The 24,740-nt window shown below is 51.5% G+C and overlaps 1 protein-coding gene across 1 annotated transcript in view; it reads right to left on the reverse strand.

Annotated features, from left to right (window-relative positions):
• The window catches only part of PLA2G4E (phospholipase A2 group IVE), a 41,040-nt gene extending 16,834 nt beyond the window's left edge, over positions 1 to 24,206 (reverse strand). Inside the window, 11 exon segments of the mRNA XM_068549909.1 lie at positions 934 to 1,069; positions 2,940 to 2,977; positions 3,371 to 3,457; positions 3,548 to 3,708; positions 4,673 to 4,733; positions 5,238 to 5,280; positions 7,210 to 7,250; positions 8,292 to 8,423; positions 11,966 to 12,102; positions 17,679 to 17,751; positions 24,111 to 24,206. Of these exon segments, the coding sequence (XP_068406010.1) occupies positions 934 to 1,069; positions 2,940 to 2,977; positions 3,371 to 3,457; positions 3,548 to 3,708; positions 4,673 to 4,733; positions 5,238 to 5,280; positions 7,210 to 7,250; positions 8,292 to 8,423; positions 11,966 to 12,102; positions 17,679 to 17,751; positions 24,111 to 24,206 (1,005 nt within the window).
• Positions 24,207 to 24,740: the final 534 nt, after the last annotated feature.

Genomic DNA, 24,740 nt, shown 5'->3' on the forward strand with positions numbered 1-24,740 from the left:
AGGAGTAAATGGATTTTTGATGTGGGAAGCACAGTTGTCCCCTCTGGGTTTACTTAGGTTTAAGATGTCCTCAGTGTGTTTCCCTATAGATGGGAGAGCGAGGCGTGGAGTCTTTGCCAAGACTCACTCTGTTTTCATCTGAGTGGGGACTGTGAGACCTACTGTCGGCCGAAGCCCCCATCACAGCCCTCCTCAGGGACGAGATCTCTGTCTACACCTGTGGTCGGCCTCTGAAGCGCGGGCTCTCCGAGGGCTGACCTGCTGCTCAGGGGAGTGTGAGCCTCAGCCCCTAGCAGGGAGGTGACAGAGGGCTCTGGCAAAGGTACCATCATCTACGCTGTGCGCAGAAGCTGGCCCTGCGTGAGGAAGCTGCTTCTCTCCAGCCCCCCACTGCTGTTCGTTCTGGGGGTGTGTGTGTGTGTGTGTGTGTGTGTGTGTGTGTGTGTGTGTGTGTGTGTGTGTGTGTGTGTGTGTGTGTGTGTGTGTGTGTGTGTGTGTGTGTGTGTGTGTGTGTGCGCATACATTTGGGGGAAGGGAGAATTGAAGAATGAAAGGCCCAGGGCCTTTTGGGTGGAGGTGTGCAGAATGTGGGAGGTGGTGGAGCTTCCAGTGTTTTCGTGGCTGGGGAAAGGATGCCACATTGTCCCGTGTAGGTAAGACATCATTCATCATCTCAGGATCTGTTAGTGCACGGGGAGCAGCAGCTGGGGCTCCTTCCTTTCTCTCTACTCTGCCCTTCCTGCCCCTTGCGAACACACAACTGAGTCACATCCAGCACAGCCCTCACCTGGGCACCTGGAACCTCAGCAGTAAGGGCCACCAGAAAGGCAGTGCTGAGGCTGCCCTGGGGCAAGGGAGGGACTGCAGGGGGCAGCTGGCAGGCACAGTGTTCGAAGGACAAGCCTGGCTCTGAGCGGACCTCTGCTCACCCACCTCGTCTGCCTGCAGGTCCTCCTCCAGCTGCAACACCTCCTTCAGTGCCTCAGCCACCACCACCCTCCGCTTCTGCAGGAACTCCAGCTCTGCCTGGCACAGGCTGAAGCCCAGCCGCACGTCCAGTGCCTGGGAGCTGTGGGGACAGAGGACCTTGGCTGAGCGGGTCTGTAGACGCCACCTCCATGGAGAAGACATGGCTTTAGGGTCAGTTGGACCTAGGCTCGAAGGCTGGTTCTGCCAGGAATCACCTTTGTGACCTTGGGCCCCTGCTTTCTCATCTGTAAAATGGGGCTGATCGTGCTTAACTCCTGGCACTGTCTTCAGCACTTAATGAGATAACAAATGTAAAGCCCCAAAGCCTTAGCTGGTGCACTGTAAGCAGGTACTTAACACAATTAGGGACTCACTGAACCCTCTGCCTCCTCAACGAGATCTGGAAAGTCTTGAAAGTCTTCCCCCGCACACCTTCTAGAGCCCAAGGCCAGACATGGGTGACAAGAGGCCCTGAGATCCTTTTGGCCAGTCCCTCTGAATCAGGCTCTACAGTAGGGCTCTTCTGAGCTGGATAAACAAGGTCCTGTTCTCATGGAGCTCATATTCCATGGTGAGCTTTTCCTGCTCCCAGAGTAAAAATCACCCTGTGTGACAATAACCCTTCACATTCCTGATCTCACCCTGTCACCCCCACAGGTCTGCAAGGTGGGTGGGGCAGGAAGAGCATGCCCAACACTTGCTCTCTTTTTATCACATCCCTGATGTGAGCAACTCCAGGCTTCTGGCCTGGCATCCAAGCCCCCACCTGATCTGTCCAACCTCACCTCCTGCTACTTCCTGGAAGGGTCCATCGGCTCTCAGAGCCCAGGAGTAGTCTGGGTTCTGAGCCTCCTCCCTCTGCCCACCAACATCCCTTGCATCCTCCAAGGCCCTGCTCCCCGGTGACTCCAGGAGAATGGACCTTGACAATTTCCAGCCTGAGTCTTAGTGACCCGAGTAACTATAAAGGTCACATCTTCTTGAAGGCAGAGCCTGGGAGCTCTCCCGTTATGTTTCCTTCATGTCTGGTATAGGCCTGCAGACACAGCTGTGAGGAAATCTTCCCTTGGCCTCAACAGGAATGAATAATAAAACAGCAATAATAATAACATTTGTTGATATTTTCTGAGTTTCCTACTTCGCAGATCACTGATTTCTTCACATGTGTTATCTCACTGGATCCTCAAAGCAACCCAGTGATAGACAGTACTCTTGGTATTGCTCTAATTTACAGATGAGAAAAACTGAGATTTAGAGAGGCTTAATAACTTGACCAAGGACAAACAGCTATCAAATTGTAAATGGAAACTACAGTCACTTGATCTTCAACAAGGGTGCCAAGACAATTCAAAGGGGGAAAGAACAGTCTTTACACCAAAAGATGCTGTGACAACTGGATATCCACATGCAAAAGAATGAAGTTGGACCCCTATTTCACACTGTATATACAAATTAACTCAAAATTGATCATAGACCCAAATTGAGAGCTAAAACTATAAAACTCTGAAAAGAAAACATGGGAGTAAATCTTCATGACCTTGGATTAGGCAATGGTTTTTTAAATATGTCACCAGAAGCACAAGTGACAAAAGAAAAAATATACATACACTGAAGTTCACCAAAATTGAAAACTTCTGTGCTTCAAAGAACACCATTAAGAATGTGAAAGACAGTCTCCAGAACAGGAAAGATGTTTAGAAATCATATATCTGACAAGGGGCTTGTATCTAGAATATACAAAGAAATTTTACAAGTTAACCATAAAAGGCAAATCACCCACTTTAAAAATGGGTAAAGGCTTTGAATAGATATTTCTCCGAAGAAGATATACAAATGGCCCATAAGCCTGTGAAAAGATGCTCAACATCCCTGGCCATCAGGGAAATGCAAATCAACACCACAACAAGATACCACTTTAAGTCCCTAAAGATAAATAAGTCAGAGGGACAGACCGAAAGAGGGCACTTTACCAGGGTGTAGACTTCATGTGTAATTCACAATTCTTGTTCTGGGAATTGAAAGATGAAAAGTTTGTCAGGGATGACAGTTCAGAGCTAAGTGCTCCCAACCAAGTAAGAGGAGACTCACCACACGGTGCCCCCCGCCCCCCTCCAGGGGCACTTGACTTAGCGCATGCGCATGCAGCGCCCGCCCGCGCATGCGCACACAGGCTCTCTTCTGGACGTCCCTCGCCCCCAACCTGGCTCACCTTCCACACCCTGTCTTTGGCTCCACACTGCAGCTCAGCAGTGTCCTACCCCCCAAGACTCCTCTACCCTGCCTGACAGACCCACCACGAGCCATGCTACCCACCCGGCCCCCCCAGGCTCGCCCCGTCTCCCTTCCACAGGCACTCCAGGCTACGCTGCTCAGGGATCCCTTCCCAGACCCAGGCCCTCACCACAGGCAGGGTCACCGCCTGGCCGTCACGGAGGCAATCCAGGGGCTGGCACACAGGGCCATTCTTGCCCGCACCGCAGCAGGAAAGCTGGAAGGATGGGCCGTTTTGTGAGGGGAGGGGCTCCTCCCGCCGCCCGCCTGAACCAGCCCCTAACCCCCTACTGCCGCAGCCTCCTACCTCAAAGCTCCATTGGCTTTTGGGCACCTCCACGTGGACCTGGGGCTGGAAGTACTTGGGGTAGTGGAAGCAGGCAGGGTTTGGGCGGCAGGGCTCCAGGCAGTGTGAGATGTGCTGGGTGTGCTCGAAGGACTCCGTCACTGTCACCAGGAGGCCCTTCACTGGAAGAGAGGACGAGAGGGCTGAGACCCCTGGGAAGCCTCCCACTTCCCACCCCAACTCGGCCCAGTAAAAGGCCTAGGGGAGGCACCCAGGACAGGGGTTTAGAATTACCGAGGGCACTGGTTAAAATGCCCCAGAGAGTCTCATTCTGAAGGGCCAGGCGGGGCCCAGGAATCTGCGTTTTTACAAGGCTTTTGTGTGTGTGTGTGTGTGTGTGTGTGTGTGTGTGTGTGTGTGTGTGTGTGAGGTCTGAGAGGCTGAGTTTTCTGGACTAGCCCTCCTAGGTTCTGCTCCTCCACAACGTGCCCCAAAGTTACCTTCCCACTGCACTGAAAGCAGGCCCTCTCCTTGCTGTCAGTTTGGGGGCAGAGCCTCTTCCTTCCCCCTCCCTCCCCCATGCCAGTGGGGCTGTGCCCCTCTCCTCTCTGCAGACAGGGCTGGAAGCCTTGCATGGGGGGGATGGGGTGGAGTGGTGAGAAGGAGAGTCGTGTATTTGCGGATCTCTTAGGTCCCTGCCAGCTATAAAATGCTAGGACTCCATTAATTGCAGTCTGACTAGAGGAAAGGGTGCAGCTAGAGGGGACTCGGGTGTTGTCGGGGCCCTCCTGCCCTGGGTGCTGACCACTGCTCTAGACCCAGGGAACCCCCCATCTGGCAGGCGTGTGGCGAAGACTGGTGTGGACAGATGAGCAGTACTGTGCCACTGACCCATGGTCCAGGGCGTTCATCAAGCCCGGGAAGCTCTGAGGGTCTTGTGGGGACCTGAAGAGCAAGCCCTTCTTAGAGCAGGGGGAGGACAGTGGTTAATGACCCCTGAGGGTGAAGTGATCCCAAGGAGTGTCAACCAAGCTTTTGGTTCCCCATGGAGCCCAGGGCAGCCATGGAGCAGCCAACTCTGGTGTTGACAGGGCTGGGAAGTGGCACTGCCACCCCCCAGCAGGCAGAGGTAGTAAAAGGGCTCACTTTTCCTATTCTTCTGTCTCCTGGATTCTGCATGAACCTCCAGGCAGGACACTTGTCGAGACTGAAACAAAGGAAGGGGAGGTCATTTTGAGCACAAGCTGCCCGGGATGCTCTACCAGGCCACAAACTCCCAAAGACTGATTTTCAGGGGAGAGATTTCCTTGAATCCTGAGGCTTTAGATGCATCTAATTGAAATGGCTGTACCAACAGCCTAATTATGAAAATCTTTTTAATTCTGAACTTGTGCTTATAGAGAGATTGGAGTTGGGAGAAAATGGGGCGGGACTGATTCTGAGAGTGGGTGCTTTTATTAGGGAGGTTCCTGAGGTCATCGTTTTGGGAGATGGGATGCTGGTCCAGGTGTTTCCTCCCCAGGAGCAGGAGCCCAGCTGCTGCCCCCACCACTGCCCGCAACCCCTTTGTCTGGCTTCAGTTAGTCTGACTCCTAGCGGGCTCTGGGATAAGGGCCCAAGTTGGGCCTGGTTTTCCCTCCCACAGTTCTGTTCCCAAGAGCAGCAACCACAGGTGGCCTCTGGAGCCACGGGAGCCTGGAAGGACAATTACCACCAGCACGCCATTGGTGATGAGACTCTCAGGTGGAGAGGGGCTGAAAAATAAAATGAGAACTCCTGGTCAGTCATATCGTTCTTTCTAAAAATTTATTTTATTGAAGTAGAGTTGATTTACAACATTGTGTTAATTTCTACTGTGCAGCAAAGTGACTCAGTTATATACATTCTTTTTCATATTCTTTTCCATTATGGTTTATCACAGGATATTGAGTATAGTTCCCTGTGCTATACAGTAGGACCTTGTTGTTTATCCATCCTATATACAATAGTTTGCACCTGCTAATTCCAAATTCCCAATCCAACCCTCCCCTACCCCCTCTTCCCCTTGGCAACCACAAGTCTATTCTCTAAGTCATATCATTCTTGACTGATTTCTCACAAAGGTGACAAACAGCCTAAGTAGGGTCAATAAGGAGATAGCAGAGCCTTCTTAATCCTTGTGAAAAATACTGGCTTAAGAAACCTTAGATCTGCAGATTGTCAAGGGGAAAACTGGCATACATTTTAAATAGAATGTCCAGGAAAAAAAAAGATTTATAGGTTAGAGGGAGTAGAAGAGTTTCTTTTCTTTTTCTTCCTTAAAGGGTAGCTGTTCTTTATGTCCAACCAGATGCAACTGCATGGAGTTATGAGGATAAACAGGTTGCAAGAAAAGGCCAGAGCCCACCATCTCGAGCAGATGTAACAGTTCTGGTAGTAAAACGGACTCATCCTCCCTTCTGTGCTTTATTTAATTTGTGCATTTAACAAATAGTTTTGACCCAGCTAGAGAGGGGCCTGGTGAGCGTGAAATGTCCTTGTGTTACAAAGCTGAGAAGACCTCCAAGGTTGCAATTCACCTAGGGGAGTCCACAGCCTCCCTTGTCAAAATTAAGCCCAAGATGACTGTGTTTCCAGATCAACTCTGATTACCAGTGCTGACGTATTTCATTTTGTAAGCCACTTTCTAATTCACCCAAGGAATGTTTTTCCCCCTAAAAGTCCTGTCAAACCAAGAACTGAAGGAGAGAGCCCAGATTTTCTTTAATGTGAAACAAATAAAGTTGATTACAATTTGTCAAATTTAATTTAAATTTTAATTTAAGTTGATTTTAATGAGGCACCTCCAATAGTTCCAAGACCCCCTATGCAGAGGATTCTCCGGGTGGAATTTGACAAGCGCTCTTGTTCTGGTTCCTGCCTCTCATTGTCCCCCTGTCCCTGGGCTGATCATAAGTCCAGGGGACTCAGTTCTGCCAGGGTTAAGAAGCTGGTTGCCCAATCACAAGGCACACTGCTGCCCCAGGGCAGGCTTGTCCCCTCCCAGCAGGGGCCCTACTCCCCTCTCTCACCACCCTTTCCTTTCCTTTCTCTCTCTGTGTCCTCTTCTCCCCACACTCCAGCTCTGTGATCCAATTCCACTTGAGTCCATGGCATAGTCATACCTCCAGGACCCTGGATCTTTTTCTTAATTGGACATGATGAGAAATAACCCCACATCTCTGTCCTGAGCCTCCCCTTGACTTGGTTCCAGAGTTGGCTGCAGAGGGGCAGGGCCTCTGCTTCAGGCCAGGGTTTGGGGGAGTTTGTTCTAACAGTCCTGGGTCCAGGAGGAGACGCCTTGGTCCTGACCTCTTTCTCAGCATGGCCTCAAGAAGGCCCCATCCCCATGGTGGCAGGAAGTCTTCCCAGAGGCCACTCTCAGAAATGCTGGGGAGCTGAGGCAGGTGATTTGGCCAGAGTACTAGATCTTTAAAGCAATACTGACATCGGTAGACCTGGATGAGAAGGGGTGGGGCCCAGGCACCTACGGGATTTAGAAGTTCCCAAGTGATTCTGATGCACAGTGAGGAGCGTCAGGGGTGGGCGTAGAAGTGGGGGTGGGGAACTGCAGAAAGGAGGACCCAGCTGTACAATGCCTGTGGCCAGAAACTGCTTTGGGGTCAGGACCTTGGTGGAATCCTAGGGGGTTGGGTCCTACTCACCTCTCCTCCAGCAGGAACTCCACCTCCAGCTCCTCCATGCCCTGCAGGGGGAGGAAGAGACTGCAGTTGTGAGCTGTGTCTACACCTCTCTGCAGACCAGGATCCTGTGCCATCCCAGGAGACCCTGTGGACCTGCCCCTGTCCTTCGCACACGGCTGTCCTGCTGTCTTGGAGTGGGGGCAGTTGCTCCTGGCTCTTTTTGTCCCCTCTGCCTCCCTCTGTCCCCAAGTCTTTGATATCAGGAACATCACTGACCACCCAGGGGAGGGTCAGGGTGTGGAGGTGACCCCTAGCCCCAGCAGGTAACTCTCTCTGCCCCAGAACATTTTCCTTTCATCTTCTCCCTCCAGCTTCCATTGCTCTCCTTCTTCCCCAAGGGGCTCAGGGCCTGGGGCAAGGGAGATATTGCCCCCAGCAAGCTCAAATCTGAAGGCTAGGAGCCCCTTCCTTCAGCTACTGCTTTGCATCTCTTGCTGTGTAACCTCAGGAAGTCATGACCTCCCTCACTGGACCTTAATTTCCCCACAGAGTATAAGCCAGGTGAGGGCAGGGATGCTTGTCCCTGAGGTGTCCCCAGTGCACGGAACAGTGCCTGGCCCATAGGGCATTCAAATACTTGTTGAATGAATTGATAACATCCTGGGCCTTTTCAGCTCTGACTTTTTCTGATTTGCAGATTTGCACTCCTTTATCCTTATCTGTCCTCTGTCCCCTGGGACCATCCCAGAAGCAGGACTCTGAGGGAAGAAAGGGAATCAACACTTAGAATACTGTCTCCATTTTGTACTGTGAACAGTGCTAGATGCCTTAATTATGTATTCTCATTTAAGCCTCGCAGTGACCCTGTGTGGTAGGTATTATTATCACTATTGCATAGACGAGGAAACAGAACTCAGAGGAATTAAGTAATTTCTGCAGGGTCACAGAGCTATTGATAGTAAGCCAAAGCGCTGGGATTTGAACAGCAGTGCTGTCTTCTCCTGACCTGGCTACAGAGAGATGATCCCTTAGAACAGCATCATAGGAATAACCAGCTGCCCCTCGTGAAGCAGGAGGCTGAGGGCTGGGGCACCTGCACCCACCTCTGTGTTGAGTGGGAACTTCACGTGGGTTTTCTCTCGGAAGCAGAGCTTGGTGAGGTCATAGAGAACTGTCAAGAAATGGTCATCTGGTGTCACTGTGTCTTCATCACAGACGCTCAGCTCTAGCACGTTCTAGGGGAGAACGGAGGGTGCAAGTCTGGTTACCAAGGTTGCATCAACCCATTCCCAGGGTGATGGCCCTGACCTCAGTCCTAGTGAGGAGGTGGGTCTGAGGGATGGGGACCAGCACAGCTCAGGTGTGAGGGACATCTGTAGGGACATGAATTAAGAGAGGAAAGTGTCTATTCCCTTCTTTGCAAATCTCTGAAGCCTTCCTGCCCTTCTTCTCTGATTCTCCTACTGGGGAATCTTGCTCTTTTGCAAGCTTGGCAGGGGCTTGTGAAGTGTGAGGGATTTCATTTCACCTGGGGGAGAGATGGAAGGGCACAGCAGACAAGAACCCTGTCAAGACATAGAATGTATCCAGCATTGGACCCAGGAGCTGAAGACAGTTCCTTTGGCACTAGAAAACCGAGCCAAGGGAAGCTAACATCCTCACACTCCAGGGGAGTGATGTGGCAAAGATTATAGAGGGTTTGACTGGGTTGGGATGACATATTGGAACTCTATCCTTTGGCTCATCAGCCCCTAAAGAGTTCTCATGGATGGTCCCAAAGCAGTATGTCAAGGATGGAGCAGCTACCCTGTCATCTGGCTGAACTCTAAGGTCAATGATTTTAGGTGACATGGATTGGCCTCTGAGGCCACTTTTTCCAAGGATCCTGGGAGATGTAGGTTGGGGCTGGGTTTGCCTCTTTGGTCCCTATCTAGTGGACATGAGGTGGTTCTGGGGGTTCCCAGCTGAATGAGACCTGTTGACTTTGTAATGACTAGAAACCAGGTGTGTCCCTGAACCAACCCAGCAGCCCCATAGATCTTCAGACAAAAGAAACACAAATTCTGGTTTCAAGATGGTAGGCTGAGCCCAAACTGAAATCCCCCTTTCTTACCAAAAACCATATATATGATAGAAAAGATATTTTTAAAACAATAAATAAAGCCCTTCTTGAAAACAAAAAGGATATGTCATTAACTCGGAATGGAGAAGCATCCCTAAAATATGAAAGCAGTCAGCTCGATGGAGCTGTCAAGCCTCAAATGCCTCAAGACTGGGTTTGATGCCTCCATGGTGAGGCCAAGCTTGTCTTAAGGGCACCCTGCTGACGCTGTCACAACTCAGGATGTTCAAGAGAGGATTCTCCCTCAGGAGATATGAGCTCAACTTAGAGTCACCATATAGCTGAAGAAGACAAATACCATGAAACAGCAACTCAGCAAATGAAGAACACACACCCAAGGAATTAGAAATAATAAAGCCATCTAAAAAGGATTTAAGATAGAGAAAGCCCTCTGGCCAGAATTAGACTGGTCTCGGACCTAGTGAGTAGAATGGCTCTTCTCTACATTCTCCTGTTTGGAGTATGTTCTGGAAGATACTGGAAACACACTCTATTTTGGGGCAGGAGACATCCAGTTCCAGTGACAATTAGGTAGAAGGACAAGAGAGACAGGAAAGAGGGTAGAAGGATAAGTATGCCTAGAGGGACAAGCGTGAGACAGGCAGAAGGAAGGAGTGGGTGAGTGGGGAGACAGGTCGATAGGAGGACAAGAAGTTGGTAGAAAGAAAGACAAATAGGGACTTCCCTCGTGATGCAGTGGTTAAGAATCTGCCTGCCGATGCAGGAGACACAGGTTCGATCCCTGGTCTGAGAAGATCCCACACGCCATGGAGCAGTTAAGCCCGTGTGCCGCAACTACTGAGCCTGCGCTCTAGAGCCCGCAAGCCACGACTACTGAGCCCGCGTGCCACAACTACTGAAGTCTATGTGCCTAGAGCCCATGCTCCGCAACAAGAGAAACCACCGCAGTGAGAAGCCTGCACACAGCAACGAGGACCAAATGTGGCCAAAATAATAAATAAATAAATAAATTTATTTTTAAAAAAAGACAAATAGTCATTATACTACAAAGTCACAGTAATCAAAACAGTATGGTACTGGCACAAAAACAGAAATATAGATCAATGGAACAGGATAGAAAGTTCAGAGATAAACCCATGCACTTATGGCCACCTAATCTATGACAAAAGAGGCAAGAATATACAATGGAGAAAGACAGTCTCTTCAATAACTGGGGCTGGGACAACTGGACAGCTACACGTAAAAGAATGAAATTAGAACACTCCCTAACACCATACACAAAAGTAAACTCAAAATGGATTAAAGACCTAAGGCTGGATACTATAAAACTCTTGGAGGAAAATGTAGGCAGAACATTCTCTGATATAAATCATAGCAAGATCTTTTTCAATCCACCACCTAGAGTAATGAAAATAAAAACAAAAATAAACAAATGGGACCTAATTAAACTTAAAACCTTTTGCACAGCAAAGGAAACCATAAACAAAACGAAAAGACAACCTTCAGAGTGGGAGAAAGTATTTGCAAATGAAGCAACTGACAAGGGATTAATCTCCAAAATATACCAACTGCTCATGCAGCTCAATAAAAAAAAAAGAAAGAAAAAAACCAAAAACAACTAAAAAACTAAACAACCCAATCAAAAAATGGGCAGAAGATCTAAATAGACATTTCTCCAAAGAAGACATAGAGATGGCCAAAAAGCACACGAAAAAGTGCTCAACATCGCTAATTATTAGAGAAATGCAAATCAAAACTGCAATGAGGTATCATTTCACACCAGTCAGAATGGCCATCATCAAAAAATCTACAAACAATAAATGCTGGAGAAGGTGTGGAGAAAGGGGAACCCTCCTACACTGTTGGTGGGAATGTAAATTGCTATAGCCACTATAGAGAACAGTATGGAGGTTCTTTAAAAAACTAAAAATAGAGCTACTATATGACCTAGCAATCCCATTCCTAGGTATATATCCAGAGAAAACCATAATTCGAAAGGATGCATGCACCCCAATGTTCATTGCAGCACTATTTACGATAGCCAGGACATGGAAACAACCTAAATGTCCATCGACAGAGGAATGGATAAAGAAGGTGTGGTACATATATACAATGGAATATTACTCAGCCATAAAAAGGAATGAAATAGTGTCATATGCAGAGACGTGGATGGACCTAGAGACTGTCAAACAGAGTGAAGTCAGAAAGAGAAAAACAAATATCGTATAATATCACTTATACGTGGAATCTAGAAAACAGTAGAGATGAACTTATTTGCAAAGAAGAAACAGAGTCACAGATGTAGAGGACAAACTTATGGTTACTAAGGGGGGAAGGTGGGTGGGATGAAATGGGAGATTGGGACTGACATATATACACTACTATAGATAAAATAGATAATTAATGAGAACCTACTGTATAGCACAGGGAACTCTACTCAGTGCTCTGTGGTGACCTAAGTGGGAAGGAAATCTAAAAAAGAGGGGATATATGTATACGTATAACTGATTCACTTTGCTGTAAAGCAAGAAACTAACACAACATTGTAAAGCAACTGTACTCCAATAAAAATTAATTTAAAAAAAGAAAGAAAGACAAATAGTCATAAGAAGGGCACATGATCAAAGAGAAGGACAAGCTGGCAAGGAGGGGAATAGCAAGCAGGGCAGGCAGGTGCTGTCCCCCACGTCTCACCTTCACTTGGGTCTGGATCTGGAACTTGAAGCTTTCATTCCACTCTGGGTTTCGGCAGTTGGAGATGGTCCTAGTCCTCAGCCTCTTATGAGAGGTGGTGGGCAGCCAGAGGCTCACAAAGCAGTCTGTCTGGCTTGCTGTCCGAGGAAGACAAGGGTGGAAGGGGAGGGTGAGGAGCCAACCCAGGTCCAGAGAGGAAAGAGTGTGGAGGCAGAAGCCAGCTTCTGGTCCCCTCCTGACTCATGGCTCTGACTCTCCAGAGACCTTTGTCCCAGAACCCTGAGAAGGTCACAGACTGCAGGCTAGAGGTTTCACAGAGGGGACCCAGGTCCCACTGACTGTTCTCGTCGACACAGATGGCCTCTGGCTCTTCTCAGCAGCACCATGGCTCTCTGAGCAAACACCTGTTGGTTTGGGACAAGGTACAGCTGCACAATTTTCCCTCTGCCAGGGGAAGATCTGGAGGACTAGCCCCCAAGGGTCCAGTTTATCTCTTGCCTTAGCCCAGGGCACCAGGGAAACCACAGTAGGGCCCAGCTCTTCCTCTGGGCTGAGGAGCAGCAAGGATTAGAAGGGACACCATCGGCTGGGAGTCAGCCTAGAGGGCCCCAGTGGGGAAGGGCTTGAGTGGAACAAGCTATTCAGCAGGATCTAGGGGCAGGGACTACCATCCACACATGACTAACGTCTCAGATACACCACAACGGGCTTTTCATATCTCTACTGGTCTCCCCACATGGGGTGTGTGACCCAAGAAGCCCTCACATCTAAGACCACATACTTTATTTTTCATTTGAAAGAACAACCCAGCTGTGATGCTGCTGTAAGTGCTCTGGAGAAGGACAAAGGCTGTGACCTCAACAGGCCCTCCTAAAGTGAAAGAAGGCCTCCTGGGTCTTCTGTTTGGAGCAGCAGAAGGCATATGGTGAAAAATGGCAGCCCAGCCCAGCTCCTTCCCTCCATTCTACCTGGGAGGAGGGAGGAAGAGGTGCCACGATTGCCCTTGTCACTCTTCTGGCACTCTGCTTTGGTCATTCCCAGGGTACCCACCCAATTCATAGAGAACGGGAACAGTCAATACAGTTTCCAGTGTCAGAGAGTCTTCTAGATAGTAAAACTGGGCAGGGATGAGAGTTCTGTACTAATAAGACTCATCCAAACTACCTCCTAATTATAATCAATAATGTCCTGTGAGAGTGGAACCAGAGGTGACCCCCCTCCCCAGACTGACTTAGTCCTATATCGTCTCTATACTGAGAACTTTATCAGACTTAATAACCATGGTTTGCATCACAAGCATCCCTAGTTTCTGATTTCATCCCCGCTGTCTGGTTAATATGTGAGGGCTCACCATTCAATGAATTGGAATTCATGGCCTTCCTCCCATTGAATAGAGGTGAGATGACACTGTCCTTCAGATGTCATAATCATCATTAATCCAAACACAAAGAATGACCCAAACCCAACAGAATCAAAAGAAAATGATGACATCATCCCTATCTTTCCTTCCACACCCAACCTGTTCTTCCTCACCGGCAACTCAGAGGTGTCCTGACTAGACACCAAATATCGCCCTTGGCTCTCACCTTGAGTCGACTTAACTCCTTGGAGCTCTCCAGCCTATCCACTTCTCCCTACTCGCATGGCCACTGCCTTGGTGCAAAGCCACCTTCATCTCTGCAGCTACCACCCCAATGGGTGCCCTGTCTTCTGTCCTGCCTCACCCTAATCTTTTCTCTTTAGAGAAACCAGAGGGCTCTTTTCCCATCTGACCATGTCACTCTCCAGTTTAAGATCCTTTAGTGGCTCCCATATGCCTTCAGGAAGGAGTCCCACCCATTCAGCATGGCTGCCCCTCCCACTTCCCCAGCCTCAGCTTCATCTTTCCAGCTTCCCTATCACCCCAGCCCCTGCCCTGCCCCCAAACACGCACACACACTCACACACAGAGGTGCGTGCACACATGCACGCACGTAAACACTCACACACATGTGCCACCACTCACACTCCAGACTCCAGCCAAACCCAGTCCCTTGTAGGTCTCAAAGGCCATGCCATCTTGCAATGAACACCCTTCTGTTCCTCTTTCATGCCACCCTTCCTTGGTTAGCCCCTTCAGGTTGCAGAAGAGACCTCCTCTGGAAGCCTCGTCTGAACCTCCAAGTCTGGGCCAGGTGCCCCTTGTAGCCCAGGGCCCTCTGCTCTCCTCCCGATGGAGCATTGGCTACAGTTCACTGCAATGGCAGGTCGGTGCATCTGTCTCCACCGCCCACTGCACCCTGGGAAGCTCAGGAGACCCATGTTGGCACTGCTAGTTATTTGTTGAATAAGTGAATGATAGAAAAGCCCAACTTCCTGCTATTGGGCTGTATCAGTACCCAAGAAATTCTGGGCTGAGTCACCACAGATACAGATAGGCAAGTTGGCATGTTTAATGGCTCTGCTGAGGGAGACTCCCTGGGGACCTGCTTAGTCCTCCTGGACCCCTCCCTTGGCTTTTCCTGGGCTCTGGGGCACCTCCTGCTGGTCTGCCTCCTGTGCACAAGGAGCCTGCAGGCAGGGACCCACCAGCCCTCCACCCACTTGCTTAGCATGATTTGAAGGGCCCTGTAAAGGCCCCTTTCCCTCTAACATCCCTTTCCTATCATCAGTCCATGCCTAAAATTGTCCCATTAAATCCACTAAATAAAGTTTCAGGATTTTTGGCCTAAGGCTTAAATGTCTAATTAAGATAAAAAGACTCCTGGAAGAGCCAGGATTGATCAGACACCCACATGTCAAGCATTAATTTATTTCCCAGTCCTTTCGCAGGGAGCTGTTCCACCTCCACCCCGACAAGGCTGGGAAGGAGAGTGCAGCCCAAAAGGGGATAATCCTGGGGAAGGAGGGATGATGAGGTAGCTGCCGGGCCCAGATGACAATCTGGGGCATCATTAGCTGACTGTAAGGCAGTGACCCTCGAGCTGCCAATGAAGAGTGGTTAAGCAAGTATGACCCAATTCTGAGAACTTCAGGGACTTCAGGGAATTTCCTAAGCACAGATAGGTTCTAACCCTTGTTCTTCATGAAGTGACAGAGGGCTTGGTCATCAGAATGGCATGTCTCTTTTCCCAGAATGTGGGTGGCCAAAATGACTCAATGATCTCTACAGATGTCAAGAACATTATCTTCCTAATACCTTAGAGACACCTGCCTCACACCCACTGGGAGTGCTGGTTTGAGTTTATTTTCCCAAGAGGAATAAAAACTCTTGACAGCGGGGAGATTTCCGGGCCGATTTTCTCCCAGCCCCTGGCCCAGGGCTGGGTGGTGTGCTCCTTGATGGGGCAGTCACCCCTGAATCTCATCCTTGAATCTCATCCCTTTCAGGCTCCTGGAAATCTTAGAAACTCAGGCACCCATTACAGGACTGAACCAGAGAGGAACTTGTTTTTGATCCAAGCTGGAAGGCACAATGTGGGGCGAGGGTAACCCAGGACCTGCAAGAGGTTCGGATAGACTCAACCCAGGTGAGGCAGCAACAGAGCCCAGCCTGTGACAACTGTGGATCCAGACACGTGACCTGGGCTGCTGACACCCCCCAGACACCATGGCTGCCCCCGGACGCTGTTCTTTAGGGAAATGAGGAAAACATAAAAAGGGGTTCCCAAAGGGGCCAGGGTGTCCCCAAAGGGCAGCCTGTGTGCCAGAGGCATGCGTGGGGAAGGGGGAGAGGAGGGTGGTGGAGCAGACCTCAGCCTGTTTCTCTGGTTCCTGCTCCCCATCCCACCCCCACCTCTAGGGCTTGTAGGTGACGGGTGTAGCAGGGAGAAGACAAAAGGAAGGGCCCTGGACGTGGCGGGGAAGGTCTGAGCGCACAGGTGTAGGCATGCCATGAGAGTGTGAGGCCCGCATGACACACAGGGCTGGGACAGACACGCCTCCAGAGGAGCTGAGGCAGGCGAGGCAGCTGCGGGCATGTGAGAGCTGTGGCCGTCCCTGAGGGAAATGGGGTGAGGTGTCTGATGACCCACGTTGGCACGGCAAGAAAGGCAGAAGAGGCAGCCAGGTCCTGGGTCCAGCGGACACTTCCAGGCTCTTCAGATCACTCACTGGTGGCCTGAGAGGTCCCGAGAAGCCCAAGAAGTCCGTGGCCCTCTGGCTGGCCTTGTGACAGAGCCAGGCCCAAAGTGATACTGGCTGCAATTGCTTCCCTGGCATGGGCTCTGGACACTCACCCTCCCAGGGGCCCAGTCTGAATGCTGCCTGATCCCTTTGTTCTCTCTGGGGCTCCAGGGCCCTCCATCCTCCGCCCTCCACACTCATCCTTACATTGCAGTGTTGCAGCGGCAGCTTCCCAGAAGGTTTGTCAGCCTCTCCCACCTGTGCTCCTGCACAATCTGCATATAAGCCCTCGGGAAGTCATGCAATCCCTTCCTCAAGAGCTCAGGTGCCCATCACTTAGATTCCTGCTCACCCTCTGAATGGCCCTGGCCTCCTCCTCCTCCTGGCTTGTCTCCCCTAACCCCCAGCAGTCCAGACCTGGCATCAAATACTGATTCTGCTTTCGGCAGTTAATCCTCAATGTGAGAAATGGGCCCCACAGCCCTGCCCTCAGATTGTGCGGAGGATGAGTGGTGTTTGGACGTCTGGCCCCAGGTGGCCCCCAGCAGGGGCTTGGGGGGAACGCAGCTCCTCTCCCTCAGACTGGGCTCCCCAGGCCTCTGGATGCTCACATCCTGTCCCCTCAAAGCAGCTTTCCTCAGCTACTCCCAGCTTTCAGTGTCCTCCTCCAGTTCTAAATTCTGCGGTGACAAGATGAGAATGCCATCCTCTATTACTACTCTATAATTGCTTTGGGCATAGACACCTCCCCGTGTGTCAAGTCTCTCCCAGGCTAATTGAATCCTGGGGTGAGGGCAGTATAACAGAGTTTTGGGGAAACTGGAGCCCTTGGGCGATTCCTGTGTGGTCACCAGTGAGTGGGAACCCCCTCAGCCATGGGCCTCTACACAGAGCTTTCTCCTCCTTGAGGGCCAAGCTTCCTCCCTGAATGGGGTGGGGGGAGATGAGGGCAGCATAGGGAGGGGATTTTGTTCTGCCCACCCAGATGCCTTCATTTCTTCCTGAAGCCAAAGACTTCCCTGGGCCCCCGTGGTCTGGGAATGCAGCAGGGGCTGGGATGAAAGGGACATTAAAGCTGCAAGAAGACATTGCACAAAGAGCCCTGGTGAGTCACACCACATCCATGGCCTGAACTGAGGAACTCGGCACTATGGGGCACCTGGCATGCACTGTAGAACCCGTTTGAGATCCAGGTCCTGAGAAGGGCACTGGGGCTGGCCGGCAGCCGGCGCCATGGTACTCAAGGGCCCTTCCTTCCCCGCCACCCCTAACAGCCCCTAAACTCATGCAGAGGCAAGGAGTGCCCAGTGCGGGAGAAGCTACTCCTGGAACGGATCCCAGGGAGGGGAGAGTGGGGAGGAGAGAGCGAAGTGAGCCGTTGGAGGAGGCCGACTGCAGGGGCCGGTCGTGCCAAGGGTGCAGCTAGAAGGAGGGGCCTGGGAAAATGATACAAACTCCAAAGTCTGAAATACAACTTGAAAATAGAGTGCACGCACACACACACACACGCATGCACACACACACAGCCACACCTGACATTTTCTCCCCCAGGGCCTGTCTCCATCCTGGCCCCAGACGCAGAGGAGGGAAGAGGGAGGGGGATACTTACCCACGTCAGCCTGTTGGACGTTTTTCATCCGGATGACCCTCACTGTCAGCAGGTGGCATGGAGACAGCTCCTCCTGTGGATTGAGAGGACAGTGGACTCACTCTTTGGGCGATCGTGGCAGGTGGCCTTGACAGAGAAAGCAGCACAGGCTCCCACTGCCCAGGCTCAAGTAACCTCCCCACTGTCCATCGGTGTTTCTGGGCTCTGGAGGATGCTTCTGGTCCCCAGGGGGCCCGAGGCTGTGGACGTGAGGGGCTTTGTCCTCACTCCACTCTGAGCCAGCACACCCGGGAAGAGGGACAGCTTCATGCCTGTTCCGTCCCTGTCTCGCTTGCTTGGATCTTGGAATTGGAAGCCCTTTTCCTGAGCATTTTACCCAGGCTTAGACAAGTCTTTTTACTGTCCACTCCCAGCCCACGCCCATGGCAGAGACCATCGGACTCCTCCAACCCACCCAATGACATTTATAGAGGCCTCTGAACTGGAACCCTTTACTCTCCACATCGTCCACTCCATGTTACTAGAATCACTTTCTACCCTTCAAAGAAGATGCAATTCTTCTCTATTTAAAATAATATTGGGGGACTTTCCTGGTAGCACAGTGGTTAAATATCCACCTGCCAATGCAGGGGACATGGGTTCGAGCCCTGGTCCGGGAAGATCCCACATGCTGCGGAGCAACTAAGCTCGTGCGCCACAACTACTGAGCCTGCGCTCTAGAGCCTGCGAGCCACAACTACTGAGCCTGCGTGCCACAACTACTGAAGCCTGGGTGCCTAGAGCTCGTGCTCCACAACAAGAGAAGCCACGGCAATGAGAAGCCTGCGCACCTCAACGAAGAGCAGCCCCCACTCGCCGCAACTAGAAAAAGCCCATGGGCAGCAACGAAGACCCAACGCAGCCAAATAAATAAGTAAATAAAAATTAAAAAAAATATAACGTTGGGATTTAGGGAAAAACATGAGAGTATGAAGGGAAAAAGTCCCCATAATGCCACCACTCAGAGAAGGTCACTATTTATAATTATTTTAATTTTCAACTCAGACTGTCCACAGATAGTTCATCTGCCTTGGCTGTTATCAGAGATAATACTATTTGTAATAGCATCTACTGAACACTTACTGCAGTAGGGGCGGGGCGGGGCAGGCACCGACCCTTAGCGCGAGACCCTGAGCTCAGGGGTTAGAGGTCCCGCTCAGTCAGCCTCGCGGGGGTCCTGCGGCAGAGAGTGCAGTGGAGGCGGACAGCGGCCTTCTCCCCAGGGCCCTCCAGCCTCAGGCCAGCGGGTGAGCTGGGCGCCTGGGGGACAGGCTGAGGGCTGGGTCCCGCAGAGCTCCAGAACCCTCGCCATGGCTGCCCACTGGCCGGGCCCAGGCCTCGAAGCAGCAGCGAACCTCTCCCCAGTCCCCGCCTCTGCGACCTAATGGTGGCGGGGTCTCCATGGGTCACAGTCCGCGGGACCCACCCCTGTTTGGGTGGCCTGAGGAGCCCGAGGGCCAGCTGGTTCCTGGGTGCCTGGCTTCCTCAGTGATGAGAGCTGGGCAGCGTCTGGGGATCTGGCCCTGAGGGTGCCGCCAGCTGAGATCTGCCTCCTCAGCCGGGCCTGGGCACTGGCGGGAGGACCTAGACTGGAGGCTGGTCCAACGCTCCCAGGCAGGCAACCAGCCCACATAGGGACCCCCCTCCTCTTACCAGAGCCTGGACCTCTGAGGGCAAAAGTTGAGCCTTGGGATCTTGCCCTTTCTTGTCAGAAGAGAGAATAACATTTGTTTTGGTGGAGGTTTACAGGAACATCATGACCTGACTGTGACCTGACCTCAAGAACAAAGGATCGGACACCAAGAAGTCTGTAACAACTAACCGTGCCCCTCCTTCACCTTTCCTATAAAAGGGCTTTGCTGAAAGCTTTCAGGGAGTTTGGGAATTTTGAAGGCATGAGCCACCAGTCTCCTTGCATGGCCCGGCAATAAACTTTCCTCTGCTCCAAACTCCGACGTTTTGGTATTGTTTGGCCTCACTGTGCATCGGGTACACGGACTTGCGTTTGGTAACATTACTATTTGCTAGACACTTATAGCTTCTAATCCTCATAAAACCTTTATAATAGACGTATTGCCATCTTTTTAAAAGTTAAGAACTAACTGACATATAACATTGTATAAGGTTGAGGTATACAACATAATGATTTGATATATGTATTTAGTATTGCCATATGATTACCACAAGAAGTTTAGTTATCCATCATCACACATAGTTAAAATTTTTTTTTTCCTTGTCATGAGAACTGTTATTTTGATGGCTGTCCTTCCAGCCTCTTCTGGGGCTTAATTCTGACCAGGAACAATAGGGCGATGGCTGGGAAGACAGTTGTTTAGTCCCCGAGATAGACACATACGTCAGTTTTAGGGCTTCTTCCTCCTCTCTCCCCAGCAGCTGCCTCAAAATCGGAACAAAAGCCACACTGGCAGACACATACAGGTCTGAGGATTCCTTCTGTGAGATTAACTCTGAAATGTTGAATATATTCATGATCAATAACTTGCTCTAATGGGATTGCCTTTTGAGCTTTGTAACTGGGCCGAAGGTCGCACACGCTGCTTCTCTTCTGGTTCTGGAAATACGGCTCAGCCTTTGGCCAGCCTCTGGGCACGTGGGCTCCTTATTCTCACTCCCCACCTGGGCAGAGCACGTGTCCTGGTTTGATCTGGTGAGGAGGCAGGAGTCAGCTTTCGTCCAGGAGAGCAATTCTGGTGAAACCTGTTCCCCCTGGCCCACTTTCTCAGAAGGCAGCTAGAGGGCTACAAGGGGGGAGCCGCCTGAGACCTCAGCCCAGGCAGGGGTCACTCCTCATGTCTCTGAACCCAGGGTCACGACCCTCTTGGCCATCATAGGTCTTCTCCCGCCTCCAGGAGGGGCTGCCCTTGGCCCTGCCCAGCTCCCTTGTGTCCTCGCTGGGAGAGGAAGAGCATCCACAGCTTCCCGCAGGACCTCACTTGGTCTCCCTGCCTTCCAGGAAAAGCTCTCTGCTGTCACCTAACACGATACCTTCCGATGAGGCTGACCATTTCTTTCTACTCTAACTCAGCCCCATTAACAACACAGCGACCATCTGCTGAGTGTCTTCCAAATGCTAAGTGTTGTGTATATAATCTCTACATTTTATCTTCCTATTAGCCTTGCTTTACAGATAGAGAATCTGAGCCTAAGTCCTTTGACTTCGGGCCCTCAGCTAGAATCAAAGGAAACTGAGTTTGAATCCAGTTCTAATTCTTAAGCCCATGTTCATAACCACAATTATACTGTCACCTTACTTGAAAGCGACCGTCGGCAAACACGAAGACAGGTGCTGCTTGCCCTGATCTCCTCGTGCTTGGTCTTGTCCTCTGAAAATCTATTTTCCTGGCAGAGTTTTCTTTTCACCCTTCATTCCCCCAAAGCCCCCAAATAATCCCCACACTCTGGCAGTCCTTCTATTTACAGTGCTCTTCTGACACATCTCATCACCTCTCTCTTTTTTAAACAGCCAGAGCACATCAGAACTGTAAGGGTACTTGGAGAAGTTCTCACTTTCTAGCAGCCACAGATGGCTCCTTTGTGGTCAGCCTGGAGCCTCAGATTACATCTTTAGCCCAAAAATTTGCAGAAGACACCCAATTGCAAAGCACTCTGCAAAGCACTCCTACATCTGCCAGCAGGGAGCCAGAGCCTGGAGGGTTTGAGAGAGAGCCCAGAGGGGCCGTGCGGAGAGGAAGGCAGTGGGAACATGGGACTCAGATCTTGGGCCCAGATGATTCCAGAAATGAGGTCTGTGAAAAATGACCTTCTGGGATTAACATGAGTGTACATATTTTGCTCCTGATATAATCAGCTCAGTTGGAGTGGTGCTAGACATAAGCAAAACTTCATGGCCCCAGAGGTAACGAATAGAAAGACGTAGAAAGACGTAATACAGTAGAAAGACATAATAGATCAAAGTACAGCGTCTGTGGCTATGGGAACCTGAAACCAGTGAGCTTTCAGAACCCAAGTGTACGGGGTAGCTTACGGGATCCAGGTAAGAACTTCAGGGACTTGGACAAGCTCATCCCTCCAATAGGATGCCCTGGCTGGGTATCAGGGTGAAAGTTTAACAACAGGCATGGCCAGGCTGCGGCCCTGGAGTTGGGATGGGCAGTAATCCTTCAGTTCATGGGGGTATTGGAGGGTCCTGGGATAAGGACCAGGGAGCACTCAGGGGGCTAGAACTGAAGGCAGGGATTATTTGGCAACCAGTGGAGAAGTGTATTTAGACACTTTAATAACCAGAACAGCTGTGCAGGGAGGGTGGCTGGATGGCAGTTTGCTGGGAAGTCACTGCTCAGGCTGCAGACACACCTGGCTCCAGCCTCCTCCCCCGCCTCGGTACCTGGGGCTGGACTTGCCAGGACTCCATTTCCCCCGAAAACTCCTCAGGACAGGGGCATCTTGCCAGCTCATATGGAAAAGAGCTTGACTCTCAGCACTGGCTATTGTGCAATCCAATATTACCCCTTCCCAAACCCTCACTTTAGAGATAGGACTTTGGCGGGGAAGTTGGGAATACAATTCATTACCCTCCCCTAGTGCGCTGGGCTCTGCTCTACCTGGGGTTGCTGCATCTGTTCTAAACTACCGACCCCCATCCCAACCAGACTCTGAGGAAGGTACTATTATCCTGCTTTGCAGAGGAGAAGACCGAGGTTAGAGAGCTTGCATCTCACATGGGGTCACGCAGCCCAGAAGGGGCGGGGCCAGGACTCAGATGCAGATCCACCTGACTGCAGGGCCGAGCCCTTTCTGTCCACCTGGAGGCTGGCTCTCACCGTGAATTAACCAACTCAGTTAAAAGCTTGCTCCAGGTCATGCAGAGTTAATAGCAGAGGCAGGAGTAAAACCCTCAGCTCCCATTTTGGGGGCTGTCCTCACACCCCAAGGAACTAGCTATCATCACAAATTAGAAGAATATTTAGTTACAGATGGGCTCCCAGGGCCTGGCTCCCAGGTGCGGGTGAGGGTTGGGAGGAGGGTCTGACGACCCTGTTTCAGAAGTGGTTAGGGTCAGACATACCCTATCCACACCAGCGCATGAGGTCTGGGTGCTGACGAGGGAGGACAACTCCCGGGGAACCTGTGGGAACTGCCCTCCGCGGGGCTTCTCAGGGCAGGCCCGGCTGGCGATGCCACCTCCTCCTCCCTAGAGAGCTGGGTGTATCCATCAGTTCCTTGCAACACCTGTGTCAGAGCTCAGACCAGCCTGGCGATAGCTTCCAGGAGGCAAGGGCCCTCCCTAAAAGGAGAGCATTGGGATGGGAACTCTGTGGGATCCCAGAGCATTTCCCTGCTAGTCTGAGCAGCACCCCAGACCAGGGGTCACCTGGGAGGGGCCACTATGGCTGTTTTCCTTTTTATCACCCAGGCTAGGTGAGAGGTCAGGGCAAGAAATCCCAGCTCTGAGTCATGGACCCTCCAGGACCTGAGAGGGATGGGCACAGCTCTCAATTGCTTCATTCCTGCTTCAAGGTAAGCTCTGTCCCTCTGTGGAGGTTTCTCCTTGCCCAAGCTCCTGGAGACTCAATGAGACAGGAGAGGCAGGAGCACGTGTGGACCAGAGGCTATCTCAGCCCCCTGAGGGCTGTGGAGAAACACAGCCCAGAAGGCGACGTCTATCCTGGCCCAGGCAGCGGGACACCAGGCACCATACAGCATGGGGCTTCCCTCCTGGGCTCCTTGGAGACTGAGCAGGGTCTCTACCTCCCACCCCACAGGGACAAGACACTTTCAGGGCATCACTCATCTCATTCCATGATTTAGTGTGGGCCGGGGGAAGGTAAGGAGGAAGATGTTGCTGCTGACAGCCCTTGCCATGGCATGCCTACAGCAAACTGGGAGACAGAGACGATGGGAAAGCCCTGGAAACCTGACCCATGAACCTGGGGTGTCTCTGCAAGGCCGTGAGGGCCTGCATAGACCCAGGAGTCTGGACCACAGACCCAGGAGCAGTGTTTCATGGCCAATGGAGACAGGTTGGCAATGGCACCGATCCTCACCGGACACCACACCACACACTCTCACAGCAGGCAGTTCAAGACGTCCACAAGGTAAATGCCTGCTCACCGTTAGGATAGGCCAAATGTGACCCACCCCCAGCAGTGCTGAGCACTGTCCTCCTGGGTGCTGCTGGGCCCAGGACGTCCCTGAGCCACTCCATAGAGTCTTGTCAAGACCGTGGGTACCCGCAGCTGGGCCATCCACCCAGGAACCCAGCCCCAACTGGGCCAGACTGTGTCCCCTGGTGCCAGGCAGGGGCTGCCCTAGCCAAGGTGCTCCATGTCTCTGGAGTCTGCAGTGCCCCGAGCCCTCCCTGAACCCATCTCCTGCTCTCAGCTCCGGACCCACCCAGCCCTGCTCCCTCACCTCCAAGGTGCAGGTGGTGGAGGGCCTGCCATCTTCCATTTGGCTTGGGTGTGACGGGTAGTGGGAGACTGGGACGAGCATCTGCGTCTGGAGCATTGTGTGGTTCTGCCGTAGGGTAGTGAGATGGGGAACTTATACTCTGACTCAGAGCTCCACCCTCTGGAAGACTCTTGGCAGTGTCTGGGATTGCCCGGGGAGGGGTTTAGGTGGGAAGACAGATGGGGTTCCTGGGCACAGGCCTCTTAGTATCAAGGGACCCTCAGGTCTTCAGATCCTGGAAATGCAGGGACCAGTAGGGTCAGTGGTCCGCTGCCCCCAGAAGAATGACCAGGCTGTCCATTGCACCAGAGAACGGCGGGAAGAGGCTTCAGGATTAGCCCAGCCATGATTTGGAAAAGCTGTCTCTACAGCTTGTCAAGTCATGGCTCAGAGGTGCCCCTCTGGGGGATGTGCCCTCCCTCCTAACTCTACTTAGCCCCATGGCTCAGTGCCCCAGGAGCTGTAGGCAGGGACCTCAGGAGAGGCAGGGACCATGACCAGGACTCAAAGTTAGAGGATGAAGAAGGAAAGTAAATCGCCTGAATCCCTGGTGAGGAGAGAGTCAAGGGCTAGTTCTCCCCGCCCTCCCAG

Source organism: Eschrichtius robustus, chromosome 1 (assembly GCF_028021215.1).
Source record: "Eschrichtius robustus isolate mEscRob2 chromosome 1, mEscRob2.pri, whole genome shotgun sequence".
Taxonomy (NCBI): domain Eukaryota; kingdom Metazoa; phylum Chordata; class Mammalia; order Artiodactyla; family Eschrichtiidae; genus Eschrichtius; species Eschrichtius robustus.